The 20,569-nt window shown below is 26.1% G+C and overlaps 1 protein-coding gene across 1 annotated transcript in view; it reads right to left on the bottom strand.

The window, feature by feature from the left end:
- Nucleotides 1-16,748, bottom strand: part of LOC100207939 (mitochondrial outer membrane protein SLC25A46) — a 59,929-nt gene extending 43,181 nt beyond the window's left edge. Inside the window, exon 1 of the mRNA XM_065816839.1 lies at nucleotides 16,504-16,748. Within this exon, the coding sequence (XP_065672911.1) occupies nucleotides 16,504-16,669 (166 nt within the window). The 5' untranslated portion in view covers nucleotides 16,670-16,748. The remainder of the gene's footprint in view (nucleotides 1-16,503) is intronic.
- Nucleotides 16,749-20,569: the final 3,821 nt, after the last annotated feature.

Raw genomic sequence — 20,569 nt, 5'->3', positions numbered from 1 at the left:
TTGAAAATATGTCGACAGATCTGCCAGACATATTATGTCGTAACAACTCTGAACCTGGGTCTCAAAAGAACCAGATTTTTATAGAGACTTCAGAAATAATAATGGTTTCAAATAAACTTTTAGTTCTTTTAAGATCCAGGTTAATATACTTTTAAAGAAAAAAAAAATTCACTGATATAAGACACGTACCAGAAAAAATCTGCGCAGATATTTTAAAGGATATTTATTTAACTATTGTATTTCGGTATTGAATGTTATATATATTTTGAAAGTACATACATTAATATTCTTAAATTTCACTTAAGAAAGTTTGTGAAGTTTTGTAGGTGAGAACGCACGCACATTGCGTTTTAAACTTGACATCAGCTTTTGCACAGTCTTCAGCTGGACTTTCTTGGTAGCTCTAATCCATTTATTTTTGAAGTCTTAAATGTTATTGACTTCTTTTTCATTGAACCTTAGTTTTTTTTTGACAAGAGCCCAATATCTTTTGATAGGACGTAGTTCGGGACAATTTAGTGGATTGCAGTGTTTTTCAACAAAATCTACTTTATGCTCTCTAAGCCAGTTTAAAGTTGTCCCAGAGTAGTGACATGATGTTAAATCGGGCCAAAATAACACTTTACCCATGTGTGTTCTTAAAAACAGCAAAAGACGTTTCTTGAGGCATTCTTTTATGTATATGTATATTTAATTGTTCCGGTTGTCACAAAACAAGAGTTTCTTTCACCACATTTACAAATTGCTTGACAAACTAAAATTTTTTAGCAAAATTTTGCATTTCAATACATTAATAAATGGAATTCAGTTTCTTGTGATTAATTGCTGAATAATATTGGTGTCTTGGAAGAGATCGGAAATATGCAGCACAATAAGTTTCATTGTCAATAATCAGACAAGATTTTTTTGGCACACAATTTTTTATAGAGCAGTTTTGAACAAGAAATCTCCGGTTTTCTGTCTAAGGCATCTTTTACTTTCTTACCAAGATCATGTCAAACAAAACATTTTTTTCTTTCACTTCCTGATTTCCTTTTTTTGTACCAGTGTCTTTAAATTGTTTCACAACATTCTGCACTGTTCTCAAAGCAATCTGCAACTCTTTAAAATTGTTTTGTTTGATACATCAGGATTAACAATGAAAAAATGAAAAAATTTTCTCGCTTTTTATTTTGATTTGATGACATTTCAATCAAAACTAATTGTTTTGATGGGATAGCGGAATAGTATAGAAAATTAACTGATCGAAAAAATGATTAATATTGAAAAATAACTGACCAAAACCCATTTTAATGATTAAGATTGAAAATGTGATTTTCAGATTAATATCGAAAAGTTTTTATATCGAAATTCACAAATGTGGAACAATATCGAAAACAATAAAAATGGAATAAGATCTAAAACTCGTTTTAATGATTAACATTGAAAATGTGATTTTCTGAATAATGTGGAAAACAATAAAATGGAATAAGATTGAAAACTCATTTTAATGATTAACATCAAAAATATGATTTTCCGATCACACTTTTTTTATTTTTTATAAAAAAATAGTACTAGGAGAAAATCTTAAGAAACTTTTAATACTAAGTCACTTTTCAATAAGAAACTAATTTAAGAGTTTGATAAATATTTCCTAACTTTTCACCTAAATATCGCATCAACTTTACACGAAGTTAGCATTATCTGCAATGGAGAACAGCAGTTTAAATGAACAATTTAATTTGCACGTGCAATGAAATTCAATTCGATTTAAAACTTGAAATTTAAGAAACTTTCAAGAAACTCAATATTCCCAAATGTCTTTAGAAAACTTATCAATATAATATATAAGTTTGCACACCAAAAGCACTGCTTAAAAAATAGTCACAGTTTCAATGGTTTCATTTCTAAATCAATTACTATCAATTTTTATAACTGAAGCAGTTTTTATTATGTACAGAGTGTTCCTATTATTTAATGAATGTTCTTAACAATTTTCTATTGTATACCATTTTTGAAAAGTTTAGACAAGTTTTTTTTAGTTCAAAGTTCAGAGTATTCTGTAAATTTTTGTAAATACATTTCATCAAATATTAAACAGTTATCTTGCAACATTTTGGGCCAATATTGAGTAATAATTTTGCATATTCTATTGTGTCAATATTACCAGAATGTGTTTTCAATAAAGAAAGCAATAGAAAATCTTTCCAAATAATTTTTAATGGTGATATAATGCATGCTTTGAATAATTGCATGGAAGAATAACACTAAAATAATGCATATCTATCAGTATTTTCTAATTTCTTCTTTATTTTTTTTTTAAGTTCTTCAAAAAGCAAACCAAACCAAACAGGTTCTGCATGATTTTGTAAGCAGGAAAGTGTTCCAACATAAACATGTAGGGCATTTTTATAACTATTACAAAACGTTACGTAAAGATAATAGAAAACTTGTAAAATATTTTCATTTAAGCTCTCAGCAACTTGTATAATAAACTCAATATCTTCTGGTATGGAAATTTTATTAAATAACATCTAACTACAATGTAATAGTAATTTTTCCATGGTATTTGGAGGTAGAGTGGGTATTGTTTATAATCTTTTATTAAAAAGGATCTTTTAGCATGCTCTTCTAGTTTTATTAATCAAGATTTTTTAATTTGCTTTTTTAATTGTTTTATTAAGCAGGATTTTATCCTGCTCTCCTTGTTTTAAAGTATTTTTTTCTTGAAATTTTTTTGCACATATAACAGATGATTTAGTTGGCATATAGTTGCATATTTACAAATAACTTTATCCTTTAAACTTTTGATGGTTCGTAAGTCTTTATTGATTTTGACTAAAAATTTTGTAACTATTTTTGGTTTGTTGACATTAAATGTAAATAAAATCAAAACATTTTATTTTAAATCGTTTTATAAATAGCCAACAACACAACATTCAATAATATTTGTTCTAGTAATAGAACTTTTAGTTTATATTGTATAAATTATACAGTATAATTACTTAACTTTAATTCAAAACTGCAAAATACTGGCCTTCTATTTATTCTGCTTTTGGAATTTTTGAACCTATTCCTCATTTCACATTTTCGATATTATTCCGGAAAGTCCCTTCTTGATTTTATTCCTTTTTTCACAACTTCGATCTAATTCCGTTTTATGAATTTTTGATATTTTCTATTTTTCACAATTTTGATGTTATTCCGGTAAGTCTCTTTTCGATATTCTATTTTTCACAATTTTGAGATTATTCTGTTTTTCGAATTTTTGATACAATTCCTTTTTTTACAATTTCGATGTTATTCTCTATTTCGATGTTATTCTGGAAAGTCCCTTTTCGAGATTAATCAATTTGGCTGTTTTCGATACTGTTACTACTACCCGTTTTGATAACAGAGTTGTTTAAATTTTGAATAACACTGATGCAATGACATTTAAACCAATTAGCTATTTAAAATGATGCACGGTTTCTATAAACACCACATCAGAACACGTACAGATTTTTTCTGGTACATGTCTTATAGGAGGTCATGGTGGGTGACCTTTTCTAAAAATTAAATAAAACCAATGACTTTTCAGTTACTTGCAAACCAAAGTTTATCTATTTTTTATACAGGAAACTGAAGATATCAAAAAGATAATAAGAATGATAAAAATGATTTTTCAAATAGGAACTTAGATTTTATTTGTAACTTTTGTTATAGTGAGAAAAAAAAACTGGCAGTACGATTTTTAACGCTTTAATAAAATAACTTTATTTACAATGTGTAACTCGAAAAGACAGAAGTGACACAATATAACTTCTAACAATACAAAATATATTTGCTGAGTTGAGTTACTTTGAAATGTGTTACGCATTTTCATTACGCAGCGAAACCTCATAACAAGGCCTGTATATATATATATATATATATATATATATATATATATATATATATATATATATATATATATATATATATATATATATATATATATATATATATATATATATATATATATATGCATATATACTTATTTATTTATATACATTTTTACTTTTGCATGCCAATATATATACAGTGGTATGCAAAAGTTTCTGGCTAGTGACAGTTATTCTAATGCATTTTTAAAAAAATCATATGGTTTTTAATCATTATGAGATGTTAGGATGAGATATAGGAAACAAAATAATATAGTAAAAAAATATTTTAAATATTTGCTAACATATTTATTATGATTGTTATATTTACATGGGCTAAAGTTTCCAGCCAATTAATGTTATTTGAAAAACCAATGGTCAATATGTTCTATAATATAATTAAATTGTACTTTTAAATTAGTATTTTGCAGTCATACTTTTGCAGTGATAACAGCTGTACAACGATGTGGCATTGACTCAATTAATCGATTAATGCAAGCAGGTGGAATCCTATTCTTCCTTCAATGACTTGATTAATGCGGTTTTATTTGAATATAAATACTTTATAACTTGACCCAATGGAACTCTATAGGTGTTCCATTGGGTTCAAGTTCAGTGATGGAGATGGCCATTATAAAACCCTCAAATTTGAATCCGAAAACCACTGTTTTAACAATTTGGATGTGTGTTTGGGGGTCATTATCTTGCTGAATATCCAATTTTGCAGCAATGTTTCTTCAGCATATAAGAAATTGTTTTCTAAAATATCCTTCAAAATAAAAGCATTTATATTTCCTTTGATCTTAACCAATGGATGGACTTCTTGCCAACGGTATGGCAAAAACAAACAAGGTCTAGTGTGCGATCAAATGAGTGGCAAAAGTTGCTTTTGAAGGCACTCTTGAATATAAATTTCTGATGTCAAAGTTAATGTCACAAAAGGTCTACTTTTTTTCTACAACTACAAATTGCTTGCCATAAGAGCAATTTTTTGCCACATTTGTCCACAAGGTTGTATTTATACTTTTTGCTTATGCTACCATGAACAATTAAAGTATAATATTTGTCATCAGGAAGTTGATTAAAGTTACATTTTATGTAAGTCTCATCATCCATCAAAATGCAGCCATTCAATTTTGTAAAACTTGGGTGTAAAGTTTTCGTGCTCATTTTTTTACCAGAAACTTTTTAGCTCTAGACAAGTCTGGATTTCTTTCAAAAGAACAATCAATCTTATTTACCACTGATTTATTGTTAAAAAAATATTTTATGGATCCTTTAGCTTATTCGATGGATAAAATCTTATACCATTCTATAACCCTTCCAACAATAGATATAGAAATTCTAGTAGCTTTTGAGAACCGTTTGCAGTTTCATGATGGCTTTTCTTTATTAAAGTGCAATATTTTTTTCCCGATTTTCCAATTGCTTTGATGACATTTTAATAAATTAAAATTTGAATTTTTTTTGTTTTTTTGTTTTTTGACAACTGCTATCATTACTTGATTAAAATATTATTATTGTTTTTTTTAATGTGTTAGTAATTTATTTTGAAATTGGTTTCTATTTCTCATTTTTCTTGATTCCATGTTTTATTTACACGTGCAAAAGCTTCAAGCCACATAATATACATTGAAGCAGAAGGATGTTCAAAAGCAAATTTACAAATAATAACGTGATAAATGTTTACATTTAGTTAATAGAAGGTTGTGAAAGTGTAAGCTTGGCTTGGCATACACAAATTCAAATTCGTGAGAGTCGTACAGTTAAAAAGTTCACTTATTTAAAATGTCATCAAGGCTGTTTAAAGTTATTAGAGAAACGTGGAATTCGTTTAAAAAGACAAGATTTTTATCAAAATTTTGATAAAAGTCTTATGTCTTTTAAAAAGAATCAAAAGATAATTATCAAAACTTTAAAATAGTTAAGAAGTTATTTAATAGATGTTTTTTTCCCTTTTTAAATTTATAATTATAAACATATAAAAAGGAAAATAATATTTTTAATACTATACACTTTTATTGTAAACAATCTTAAAATTTTTTTTAAAAACTTTATTCAGAAGCGAAATATACAAATATAATATCAAACTCATTGATTTAAAGTTTAACTAGATTTTACTTGCTCTCTTAGTCTAAATTTCTAAGCATAGAGTGAGTAAAGGAATAAAAATAAGATCTTATAAAGGCTAACTTTCAAACTATAGTTCCTCTTAAAACCGCTCATGATAGGAAAAAAAAAATCATTGCTATACTTTTACTATAAAATTTGTTTTGTTTTTTTACTACTAGGTATGTGGTGGGGATCAAACTCATAAATTCTTGCTCATGAAGTAAACACTCTATAACTACATCAATACCACATTAATATATATATATATATATATATATATATATATATATATATATATATATATATATATATATATTATATATATATATATATATATATATATATATATATATACATACATATATATACATATATATATTTATATATCAGTATGGAAAATAACAACTGGTTAATGACTGTCTGAAATGACTAAAATTACCATTTTGAACTCCTAAATAAATTCTTGCCAGTCATGGTTGACCCGTTAAAAAAAAAAATTAGAGTTTTTAAAAACAATTTTTGACAAACAAACAGGACGTTATTTGAAAAATGCATACACTAAAATTTTATAAAATCATTTAAATTTTGAAAAAGTATTTAAAATAGTTTTATTGTTAATGATATGCTACTTTAATTGCTACCGAGTCGTTAAGTGAAAAGTTTAAAAGCGAGAAGATGTTAAAGCAAAATTATACTTTTTATTACTGCCTGGTTTTTATCTTTTTTTTTTAAATGTTGTATTAAATTAACTTCATGTCAAAAATTCAATGATTAAAAATTTGTAATTTTAATAAATGTTTATTGTCATAATTAAAATTAATTATTGTCATAATTAAAATCAATTATTGTCATAATTAAAATTAATTATTGTCATAATTAAAATTAAATTAGTTATTGTCATAAATTAAAATTAATAATATATTAATTTTTATATATTATTAACTAATATATGTCAAGTGGGGGCTGCCATTGCATTTTTTGCCATTAAAAAAAAAAGAATATAGGTCTACTTTTGCCAGCTGACTTGTAAAAAAGGGTCAAATTTGCAGACAAAATGAACAAAAAAATCATTGATGAGGTGACAGGGAGGGAGAAGGGAGGGTCACACTCCCCCCCCCCTCTCTTTTTCTATAAATCTTTTTATTTATTTTCTTGTATGTTTTGCCGCAAATTGCAAATAAATGAATGAATGATTTATAGATAAATTTAAAATTACTAATTGCGCTTTGGCGTTTCTTTTTCTATAATAGGATTATTAAATATATATATATTAATGATGTGCCGACAACACTTTTTTGGCCGATGCCGATACCGATGGATGGGAAAAGGCCGATACCGATGCAGATACTGATGAATTAACTAATTATTAAAGTTTTGAAAATATAAAGCCATAGAACTTTAAATCTGATAAATTTTTTCAAGGAATCAGTACTGGTAAACAAATACTTTTAAAAGATATATCTTTTAAAATAATTGTTTTTCTAATATATTAGAAAGTTTTTCTAATATATTAGAAAAACTCTATTTTTTTTACTATGAAAAGAAAACTTTCAAAAAAATAAATACAATTTTAGAGAAACGTATTTAATTTCAATTTTAAAAAGAAAATGGTATTATGATAATCAGTTTACTTAGAATTTTAATCTCTTTATAAAAAGCAAATAATAAAAATCTTTATAAATATATATATATATATATATATATATATATATATATATATATATATATATATATATATATATATATATATATATATATATATATATATATATATTTTCTCAAAATAAAATAAAATAAGATACTTCATCTTATTTTATTTTATTTTGAGAAAATATATATATATATATATATTTTCTTAAAATAAAATAAAATACTTCAAAATTAAATACCAAAAAAAATAATAACTTTAAGATTCTAAAGAAAGCACCAATAGCAGTTGTCACTATGTTTAGTATTTAAATTTGTGTATATCAATATTGTAATGTAAAAACATAAGCATTTCTCTGGAGTTAACCTATTTCGTCTTGAAGAATAAACTTGTCCTCCATAACTGAACAACCGTTCATTTTCAACAAAAGATGGAAGGCATGATAAATACTTCTGAGCTATTGGAGTTAATTGCTTGAAGTTATTTCTATTTGCTCTCCACCATACTATAGGACTGTCTTGTTGCATGATAATGTCTTGGCCAATGTGTTTCCGATTAAAGTGTTTTTATTTTTAATAAGATTTTCAAAGCATTTTGAAAAATCTAAATCTAAATTTATTGTACTTGATGACAAACTGACCTCAGGTTGAAAATCCATATGATCTTTTTGTTGAAGACTTTTTGAGCAATCTACAAGCTATTTAATAATATTTTTAAAATAACTATCAGCTTCTTCATTTGGAAAAAAATTATTTTTATACCTTGGATCTAAAAATGTGGCTAAAATGAGATTTTTCTAATGAGGATATTTTTCAAATCTTTCATTTGCTGATTTTTTACATTCTTTTAAAGTTGTCCCTTATCCTAAAAACAAGGGAGACTTTTCAGCTTGAACCAGCATGGTTTTTATAACTTGTATAGTTGGAATTATAGCAGATGCAATTGCTTCACGCTCACTTAACAAATTTGTTATATCATTAAACATTTTTAATAGTCGTAGTAATTTTTCTAAAATACTACAACTCTCCATTCATTGTTTTCCAGTGACTTTAGTTTAGAGTTGTCTTTATCACAACAAAATGGGATCAAAGCACGCTTCTGTTCAAAAATTCTTTCAAACATAAAATATTGACTATTCTATCTTGTTGTTATGTCTTGTTTGAACCTCTGGCACTTGATAATTAGTTTGATTTCTTTGATAAGCTTCAAAAGAAGATGGCGAATGTTAAAAATGGGTTACTATGTTTTCACAAGTTGTTAACATATTTTTAATGTATATCTGGGCAAATACAGCATCATTCAACACAAGTTACAAAGTGCGTAAAAAACACGGCAAACTGTTGTAACCTGCCTCTCTTATGCCAGCTACCATATTAACTGCATTATCTCTTGCAACTAAATGTACCTTTGAAGTTGGAATAAGAAAGTCATTCATAGAACTTTTTGAATTCACTTATATTTTTGGCAGTATGAGATACATTAAGTTGACTAATTCGAAGAATTGCCGATTTTTGATGAGATTCATTAGTTAACCAATGAGCTGTCAGGCTAAGAAATGAGCATTTTCCATCGGTAGATGCCCATCTATCAGTTGTAAATGAAATATATGAAGCATCATTTATTTCTTTTTGGACCTTTAGTCTGACTTTGTTGTATATATTTTTAAAACAGAATTTTTAATGTATTTTCTACTTGGAATGCAAAAGTTAGGACATAAATGGTTTAACAATCTTTGAAATCCGATGTCTTCTACTATAGAAAAAGGTTGAATACCAACTGCAATCACTTCTGCAATATATTTACTAATTAATTTAGACCTGTGATCATTAATGTCCCAGGGCTTTTTTCTCTCAAGTGTTTCAAATAAAGTTTGATGAGACTGTTTTGAGCAACTTGCATCAGTTGACTTGAATTTCTTGAACACGTTTTGTTCACTTTCTTTATATCTTTATGTTTTGTATTAATATGAGGCAACATATTTGTTGAGTTAAAAGACTTTGATTTTTTTTCTTTGTTACCTCTTGTAATCTTCAGTTTGCATATGCTACATATTGCAATTGAAGCATCTTCAGGAGAAATAGTAAAATATTTCCACACCCAACTGCATGATTTTATTGGAATACCTATTCCAAACAAAGCTGCTGTCATTCTGAATATATATTTGATTCTGCAACTTTATTAACTTATTAGTAATTTAGATATCTGAATAACATTCATATAGAAATATAGATAGCAATACTTGAATACATATAGATAATAATGCTTAAATAGGTTACTTTAGGTAAAACAATAAAACAATACAAAATAAAATTATATTAAAAACAACATTATAGTAAAAGTATAAATACATTCAGCTGTTAAACTAAATCTTATACACATAATTTTAAGAATAAATAAATTTGCCTGTAAACAAAGTTGAAATAAACAATTTCTCAAAAAATTCTAAGTAATGCATAAAGTTTAGATTATTTATTATTTAATTATTATCATAATGCAGGATAAAAATATTAATATGCCATCGGTAATGCAAATTGGTAAATTAATAAAAAAAGGCTGATGCTGATACCAATTCCAATTGTGTAAAAAGTGGCTGATTAAGCTGATGCCGATTAATCGGTACATCACTAATATATATTTACTAAAACCTTGTTTTATGTAACATTAGTAATTTTTATAGTAGTGTTTTATAAAGCAATCGTCTTCTTAGTATTAATTATTCAGTTTAGATAGTATCTGCGAATGAGAGTTAATAGCATTATTATTAACTAATTATTAACCTCATTTATACTGAAGATAAAACAAGTTTTATTTTAAATGCGCATTAAATTGTTAGTAGAAAATAGTGCACAAAACAAGAATAAAAAAACTGCGAGTTGTTTTGTCAATATAAAAAGCTTATTTTAATATAAAACAATCTGGCCATGTTGTTGGTAAAATACAAAAATGTATTTTACCGTCAGTCTGAACAGGATATAACATTAGCGGTTGTTGGAATAATTTCAATGATAAATGATTTAAAATGTGCGCTAGTTTTTGTTTTTTAACTTTAGAGATTGACAGATATCTTCATTTGTATGGATACCTTCGGATATCTTTGTTTTATAATCGAATTTGAAAAAATTGTTGAATGCAATTAAGAACATTATCTCAACTGTACATAGTAATTTTTTTTTTATTTAATCTTTTTAATTATTATTTTCATGGCTTTTCCTACCATTTGCAAAAGTCATTGCAATGAAATAAATTATTTTTAAACAAATTATTAATTGCCCATTTTCACTTTAAAAAAAATCAATGATTTCATTTAAAATTATTATTAATACAATAATACTAATTCGTTAATTTTAAGCATTAACTTATGTTCATATTTATAAAGTTCAGTCGTAAAGAATTATTAACTCACGTAGAACTAAGATAAAAATTTAAACAAAAAAAAAAACCATCCAAAAAAGAATAATTGACCATAAATTCCTTGTGTTGGCCTGTTGAATTAACCACATGCCTTCGATTTCTTACTTTCCATGCATATATAGATATATATATATATATATATATATATATATATATATATATATATATATATATCAGGCCTTGTTAAGAAGCGTTACGCAGCTCGCATTTTGCTTGCGAAAAGGCGATTTGCCTACGCGCTCAGCAGTTTTGCGCTACGCAAAAACTTATATCTTTTAGAATATTTAAATTATCTTTTGATTATCGTTAACGTGACGTTTATTCAGAAGAAATAAAGTCTAAGTAAAAGCATTTAACCGCAATTGTAAACTAATAGATTTTTTTGTTAAAGAAACAGTTTGTTTCATTTATTTTTTTTTATTAAAAATTAGTTAAAAAAAATAAAGTGTTTAAATTTTATCTTAAGCAATTAAATATATAAATTCCTTTTAAATATAAAAATTATTTTTAGTCATAATAGTTTAAAAAATACACGATTTATTTTGATGTAAAAATTTTATTAATAACATATTTTGTTTATTGTTAATTCAATAACGTAAAGTTTTAATGACGTTCATTTAATTTATGAAAATAAATTATGATCGCGAATTTGTTATCGGTAACTGATAAATAACAAAAAAAACTCTATTGTTTAAAAACATTATTAAAAAGAGTTCACAAATTAAATAAGAAAAAATTTATTAACAATTGATAAAATAACCAAAAACCAAATGTAAAATCATAAGAAAATAAACAATTATTTTACGTTTCATGAAAAAAATATTTTTTTCAAAATAAAATTTAGTTTATATTTGAAAAAAATAATAAAAATGATTTTTTTAACTTTGATTTTATTTGTAACTTTTGTTATAGTGAGAAAAAAAAAACTGTTTGTATGATTTTTAACGCGTTAATAAAATAACTTTAATTACAATGCGGTACTTGAAAAGACGCTAGTGACGCAATATAACTTCTAACGATGCAAAATATATTTGCTGAGTTGAGTTACTTAAAAATTTGTTACGCGTTTTCGCTACGCAGCGAAATCTCGTAACAAGGCCTGATATATATATATATATATATATATATATATATATATATATATATATATATATATATATATATATATATATTTATATATATATATATACATATATATATATATATATATATATATATATATATATATATATATATATATATATATATATATATATATATATATATATATATATCAGGGATGCGGAGTCCCAAAAAGGACTCCGGATTTAAAAGTCACAAAAAGATTACTTCTTTCTAGTTTTTGGTATCCAGGAGCTCTGAAAATAGAAAAAAGTTTATGGACTTATAATAGGAAAAAAACTAATACTTTTAGGTTAGAGGAACAATCATTTTTTGAACTTGGAGTCCTTAGGTATAAAGATGGCAAGAACTTCCGGACTCCAAAACTCTGAGCTTAAAAACAATAAGTTCCAAGTCATTAAATTACATGAATATTTTCTTATGGCAGATCATAAGTCAACAAACATATTTAGAGCTTCTGGACACTACAGACCCAAAAAAAATAGAGATATAAATTCTTTTTGGACTCCGCATCCCTGATATATATATCAGGCCTTGTTAAGAAGCGCTACGCAGCTCGCATTTTGCTTGCGAAAAGGCGATTTGCCTACGCGTTCAGCAGTTTTGCGCTACGCAAAAACTTATATCTTTTAGAATATTTAAATTATCTTTTGATTGTCGTTAACGTGACGTTTATTCAGAAGAAATAAAGTCGTAAGTAACCGCAATTGTAAACTAATAGATTTTTTGTTAAAGAAACAGTTTGTTAAATAATTTTATTGTTGTTGTTAAAAATTAGTTAAAAAAATTAGGTGTTTTAAGTTTTATCTTAAGGAATTAAATATATAAATTTCTTTTAAATATAAAATTTATTTTTAGTCATAATAGTTTAAAAAATGCACGATTTATTTTGATGTAAATATTTTATTAATAAGATATTTTGTTTATTGTTAATTCAATAACGTAAAGTTTTAATTCGTTTAATTTATGAAAATAAATTATGATCACGAATATTTTATCGGTAACTGATAAACAACAAAAAAAACTCTTTCTTGTTTAAAAACATTATTAAAATCAGTTCACAAATTAAATAAGAAAAAATTTATTAACAGTTAATAAAATAACCAAAAACCAAAATCATAAGAAAATAAACATAAAAATCATAAGAAAATAAACAAACATTATTTTACGTTTCATGAAAAAAATATTTTTTTCTAAGTAAAATTTAGTTCATATTTGAAAAAAATAATAAAAATAATTTTTTATATAAGAACTTAGATTTTATTTGTTACTTTTGTTATAGTGAGAAAAAAACAAACTGTTTGTATGATTTTTAACGCGTTAATAAAATAACTTTAATTACAATGCGGTACTTGAAAAGACGCGAGTGACGCAATATAACTTTTAACGATGCAAAATATATTTGATGAGTTGAGTAACTTAGAAATGCGTTACGCATTTTCGCTACGCAGCGAAATCTCGTAACAAGGCCTGATATATATATATACATATATATATATATATATATATATATATATATATATATATATATATATATTTATATCAGAGATGCTTATATATATATCAGGGACACTATTGATAAGATTCTTTCTACCTATGGTTGTCCTGTCTCGTAATTATTATTTATATACTTATATTTTTTTATTTAGTTTTTTAAATATTTTGTAATTTATTACTTGACATAAATATCTTCGGTACATACCTAAACTGTTTATACTTTTTAAGGCAAAAATAACTTTAAATTTTTTTATAAACAAAATATACTGACCAAAGTGTAAAAATTTTAACTGACTGCATATCTGCTATGTTTATGCAACCTATTTGAAACATAACTGCTATATTTTTGCAACTAACTTGCATAAGTTAGGTATACTACTCCATAGGAGCCAAATGGGCGCTGCCTCACTACACTTATTTATAATATAGTATTTGTTTATGTAAAACGTACAGTGGTGGCCAATTTATTGGGCTAGGCTACAAAACCAAGATTATTTTCAAATTTACCTACTTGGCACAAATTAATTATTAAATTAATTTATATATAGTTACTTCATGTATAGCCCAATGTTACCTTAATGATAATAAGTGAAACTTTTATTTTCGCTCAAGTATCATTTTATTAAACATTATAACAGTAAATTGAATATTAAAAATTTGGTCATCTGCTATCTTTTAGAGGTCAATTTTTTTCTTAATTGTTTGGTGTTTATGAGCAGAAATTAAAGGAAAATGTACATTAATAAAGCATTTTATGTCCTTTTAATAGATAGGAAAAACTGCTGACTTGTCACTGACAAAATTAGCTAGAGTTGAGGTTTATCTACAAGAGACATCACTCAAGCAAAAGGAGATTGCTAAAAATATTGGAATAATCGGTATTCAGAATAAAGAAGATGCAGACCGGTGAAAAATGACGAGGCAACCAAGTTGGCAATTGTGGCTGAAGGAAATTAATATCTGTCTGAGACAACAGATACTTCATGAAATGCTGTATAAAAAACCGTAAAGCAACAAATAAGATGTTGCAGAAAGAATTACAAAAAAGTAATGTGCATTTGAGTAAAAGAAGTCAGAAGACAATTAGTTGCAAATGATTTTCAGGTTCAACGGCCACTCATAAAACCAAAGCTGACTCTGGCAATGATCAAGAAACGTTTGGCATGGGGAAAGCAACACAAGAATTTCACTGAAAATGATTAGAGTCAGGTGTGTTTCAGTGATGAATCTTTCTTTTACATCATTGATGAGAAAGCAGCCTATGTACACAGGCAACCCAGTGAAGAATTTCATCCTGACTGTGTTGCAGTGACAGTAAAGCACCCAACATATGTCATGGTCTGATCAGTCATCTCTATTCTTGGGCCTGGACGACTGTATATTGTTGAAGGCACCAGAAATCAAGCTCAAAAAAGCCATCAGCTTTGCCCGAAATTTATTTGTGGGATACCTTCAAGGGTCCAAGCACTGCTTAAAAATAAGGGCAGCCATACAAAATATTAACTGACATGTTTTAACTATCCAAACTTTTATTGCCATTGTACTTTATTTCATTTTCTAATGTTACTTTTTGCATTTTTATTATAATTTTTACTTAGCCTTATTAATGTGAAATTTAAGTCATCTTGGCATTTGAATCTCAAGTCCAAATTTTGCATTGTATTTAATTGTTTTTATACTTTACGGTTTAATTTTGTGCTTTATTACAATAAAATATTGCTTTTCTTAACTTTTTTTCTTTGTTTACTCGATGCTTTTGATTTTTATAAATACTTTTATACAAAACCGCTTCAAGCTGGCTTGGAGCCCTGGGGTAAAATTAAGTTGTGAAGCTCCAAAATCTAAATGTCATCTATACAATCACATTGTAAATATGATTGTAAAGACTTTGATATATAGCAAGTATTTAATGTAGTTCCTTAATCATTGGGGTATGGGAACAAATTGTGCCATTGTCGGAGCAGCCCTACTCTCATATTTTGTTCCATTAATATTTAAATGATATGATGTTAATAAATAGAAAGCGAATATAAATTACTTTATTATTTTTATTACAATTTATTTCAAAAAAATAAATTATTCTCATATTTCGACTAAATTGACTTTTAGTAGACTTAGTCTATTTAAAAAAATGTATTAGTCAATTTTAGTTGACTTTAGAAAATATATTAGACGATTTATTTGATAGCCAAATTATTTAACAGTTGTAACAACACTAATCCCAATATACATTTTTTTTATTTCATATTTTTCTTGAGTTAATAAATTTGTAAATTATAATAAAATTAATTTGTAAATTATATAATGATTTTCGAAACGTTTAACTTTAGCTATCAATATTTGAAGGAAGCAATTTTCCATTGAAAGTATTGTGAACATAAGTTGTTAAGATATATTCTTTTAAAACACTTATATGCAATTCATTTCTCTAAAACTACATACACTAAACAAAGTATGTTTAAACTCTGTTTAAAAACTTATATTTTCAGAGAGAATAAAATTTATTTATTTGGTAACAAAAATTTGCATTTTACTGTTTTGTGAATGGTTCATCTTTAGATATAACTTATTCTTGGATATAAAACATTTATATAGATGACATTTAAATGAAAGTAAATTGGAAATTGGAAAAATAGTAGACAAACATCATTTCTCAAAATCGCATTTCTTGCATGATTTTTTGGATTTGTCTTATTATTGAATATTTATTTTAGGAAACAAAATTATAAAAAGGTAATAATTTTATAAAATAAATAAAATGCAATTTTATTCGTCAATCAGGGATGTTAACAATAAATAATTTAATAGCTTCAATTAGTTTAAAAAACCCACCTGATTTTTCTTTTGGATTTATTGCATCAAAATTGTCATAGTTATTTACTTTACAAGCGAGTTCAGATAAAAATTCATTTTGAATATCTTGATTAGAGACAACCTTTTTGCTCATTTCATCATCTTCTGTATCGCCAATCATGTTAAAGAAATGGCGAAACACCATTTAATTTAGTAATTATTAAAATAAATAATTTTATTATTTTGACTGACTAGACTGATAGTTCAAAAGCATAAAAAACAAATCAAATATGTTATAAAAAGTTATAGCATAAAAGATATTTACAAATAGTAATAATTACTAATCTAAACACATATCTGCTTTAAAAATAATAGAAATGTATATATATATATATATATGTGTGTGTGTGTGTGTGTGTGTGTGTGTGTGTGTGTGTGTGTGTTTGTGTGTGTCCCAAAAAAATACGACTACACCCTCAAGCGTTTGGAATTTGGCCTGTAGAAAAAGAAAATACCCATATGTTATGGTTCATTTAGTCGACAATTGCAAGATGTATATTTTGAAAATTTGGATATAACAATTTTTTCCGTATTTTTGTTACTTTCGCTTTTGTAATAATTGTCATGAAAAAAGCATTTTTTTTAAATCATACAAAAAGATTTATTAGATTAGATTAAGAATGTTTTTAAATTTTTCTAATAGATTTTCTTGTTAAATAATTTTAACTAGTGCAGAAGTGTTCACTATATTAATTTTTATTTGTTTTTAACATCGAATGTTCAAAAACAAAAATAAAGCAAGGTGCAAAGGGAAAATATTATTTCTGCTCTATTAGTCCTAGAACAACTGTTTACCTTCTTAATTATCCTATAAACATATTGTCAACAAACCAACTGCCCTCTGTGTGAAAATGTGTTGAGATATTACCAATTTTAAACTCTGAAAAAAGCTACAGATTCAGGCCATCAAAGTTTCACATTGCATGTCCACAAAAATATCTTGGATTTGAACTTCTGTGTTTTAAAGGAGTTTGTGTTAATCATTTTGGGATCAATTGTGTTGTTGTCGAAGCTTTTTCTGTATGGATCAAAGCAGGTTTTGTAGATTATATTCAGGAGCTCAGGTAAGGTAATTAGTAACATTTAAAATAATTTTTCAGTTCTTTCTTTGTGAAAATTATAAAGAAATAATATAATTAATATTATAAAGATTACCAATATCCAATATAAATACCAAATAATTTATCTTTATAGATTCTTAAAATAAAAGGTGTACAGTATGTTAGTTATCTTAACAATGGCAGTTGTTTCATTTATATAAAATTTAATAACATCACATCTAATACATTTTATTACTAGTTTCTTAAAATCCAACTTTTTCAATCTTCACAACACAAACTTAACGGTCAGTTAATTATTCAGATCATACTTGTTTTTTGTTAGCTTAACTGTAATTGTTATTGATAAAATAATTTTTTTTATTATTTACTTAGGGACAAATTAAAGAAGTTCATTAAAAAATACACTAAAATGCTAAAAATGAAATTACTTGAGTTTAAAGATAAAACAAAACATTCTAGTAGAAGAATTTAAATTCAAATTAAGTAATCTTTTTAATATTTCAAAAATGGATTTTGAGCAGAAAATAAGAGCGTCTAATAATGATCTAGGAGTAGTTGAAAATGATCTAGAATTTTTTAAAAACCAAATGAAGGAAAGGAAAATGTTCATTGAAGAAAAAGTTGATGCAGCTTACAGCGCTAAAACTTAAAAAAAGGAGACTCAGATTTCTAACTATAGAAAAACAAAAACAAAATGAGATGTTAAAGGAAGCCAAGATAGTAGTAGGAAGTTAAAGGATAGTAGTATATCAATATGTAGTGAAAACTTAGATTTGAAACAGCCGACTGCAAAATTGACTCTTCAACAGATGATGAATTTGACGAAAAACTTATGAAGAAAAAAAAATGTTATTGTGAACTACTAAATTAATAAAATAATTTTTATTTATAATCAAGTATTTCTTTTATTTCCAGAACAACTTTATTAATAATAGAGGCATACTAACTCAACTGATTTAAATAAAAAATTTATTGATTAAACACTTTTAGATTAAAGAAAATGACTAAAATAATCATAGAGCTTACTCCTAATGAGCTTATTGAAGCAACATCAACTGTGGCAGCAAAATATAGTATTGGAATATGACCTCAGACCGCAATTATGTCTGCCATTCTTTCCAAATCTAATATTAATTTTAAAGAAATTAACATTTCTAGGTCTTCTGTTCACAGAAAACGGTTTCAGATAATTCAGTCAACAGGGGACCTTCTAAGAAAGAAAATAATTGATTTACTAAAAGGTAAAAGACTAGTTCTACATTTTGACACTAAACTAGTTAAAGAAATTTAGAAGACCTTCAAATATCTGTTGTTTATGACAGATTGGCTGTGAGCCTTAGTTCTCCAGATGCTCCAGATTGCGACAATATATTTCTTGGGATTGTCCAATTAAAAAATGGTACTGGAGCATGCCAAGCAATTGAACTGATAGAATTATTAGAACATTATGAGTGTGTTAATCAACTGTTTGCTTGCTGCTGCGATGTATCGATTACTGGTTGTAACCAGTAGTACATAGATCATCCAGGTCATATTTTATAAGTCCAGAAAAATGTGTGGGTAAAATATTTTCCCTTATATTCCTCTTAATTTTGCTTTTAGGGGTGAGTTGTTTTAAATTTTTTTTAACTTCTCTTAATTTTTGTATAAGTAATTAATGAAAAAGCTTAAAAAACATATATACTACAAAAATATATACCTAAACTTGTGTGTATGAAAAACATTGTTGATATCCGGAAAAACTTAAAATTGAGAAAAATATATGGAATTCCGGAAAAAGATAATCCCTGGTAGTAACACAGGGAAATATTCAATTGCTGAGCGTAAAACTTAACCTCCCTTTAAGATGGTTGTTATGCAGGCATCACATATATTAGCTGCATATGTCTCAACTCATGGAAGTACTCACAGGAAAGACAAAAGGTCCCCATAGAGCATTATATTTAAAGTTAAAAAAAAAGGGGAACAAAGTTTGTATAGAAGTGAACACTCTAAATAATATTGTAAAAATGAGTTGGGATAACCTAGAGGTTGATTCAGTGTTGTACACTCTTGCAAAAGATGGCCTTACTTTCTGTTCAAAAGCTCTGCTTAAAAAAACTTTTGCAAGAGGTGATTATAGAAACCCCGCCATTTTTTATGCACTATGGTTTTTAAAAAGTCTTCAGTCTTCAAAAGCACCTAAGAATGACCTTGATGCTTTCAGGGCAAGTCTTAAAATACAAGAGCAATACGATGACCAGTTAGAACAGTCTTTAACAAAGAGTATAAGACGACATTCTTGGTACTCAACTCCTCAGCTTGTTGTGTTAGCAATTGGAGATCGTGACGTTGAAGACAATTAAACAATAAAAAGGATTAACAACCTACTTAAATTTCTTATCCCTACTACTATGGCACAAAAAAAAACATTAGGCTTATAGAGGATTTTGTAAAAGCATCTACAAATAATAATCAAAGACAAAATATAAGGCTTGTTGCAAAAGATCATAGATTTCATAATCATAAAGTTATAAGCCAAAATGCCAAAAGATCAACTCACAAAAGCGTATACTTTATAACTGTTTTCCTATGCCTTTAATTTAAAAAAAAAAGGTTTTTAACGTTGTGATTCATTTTTTTTAACCGTAAAAAAATATAAATCTCTCTGAATTTATAATTCCACCTCTAGCAAAGTCGCCAAAAATTTTTATCTATTCTATCTTTATAGACCAATTCACATAGTTTGGAGAATATAGTCTCTTGATTTTCAAACTTTCATTATTTTGAGTGTATCTACACACACACACACACATATATAATATATATATATATATATATATATATATATATATATATATATATATATATATATATATAAACTAATCCTATAGTTAAGCAGCCTAAAATAACTTTTTTTTTCTTGTTGCGCTCTCGTCAGTGGCAACTTTTAAAACATAAGAAATATTTATTGGAATAATAAAAGAAAAAAGATTGCTGCCCCA

Source organism: Hydra vulgaris, chromosome 13, assembly GCF_038396675.1.
Source record: "Hydra vulgaris chromosome 13, alternate assembly HydraT2T_AEP".
Lineage (NCBI taxonomy): Eukaryota > Metazoa > Cnidaria > Hydrozoa > Anthoathecata > Hydridae > Hydra > Hydra vulgaris.
This window is presented reverse-complemented; position numbering and strand designations above follow the sequence as displayed.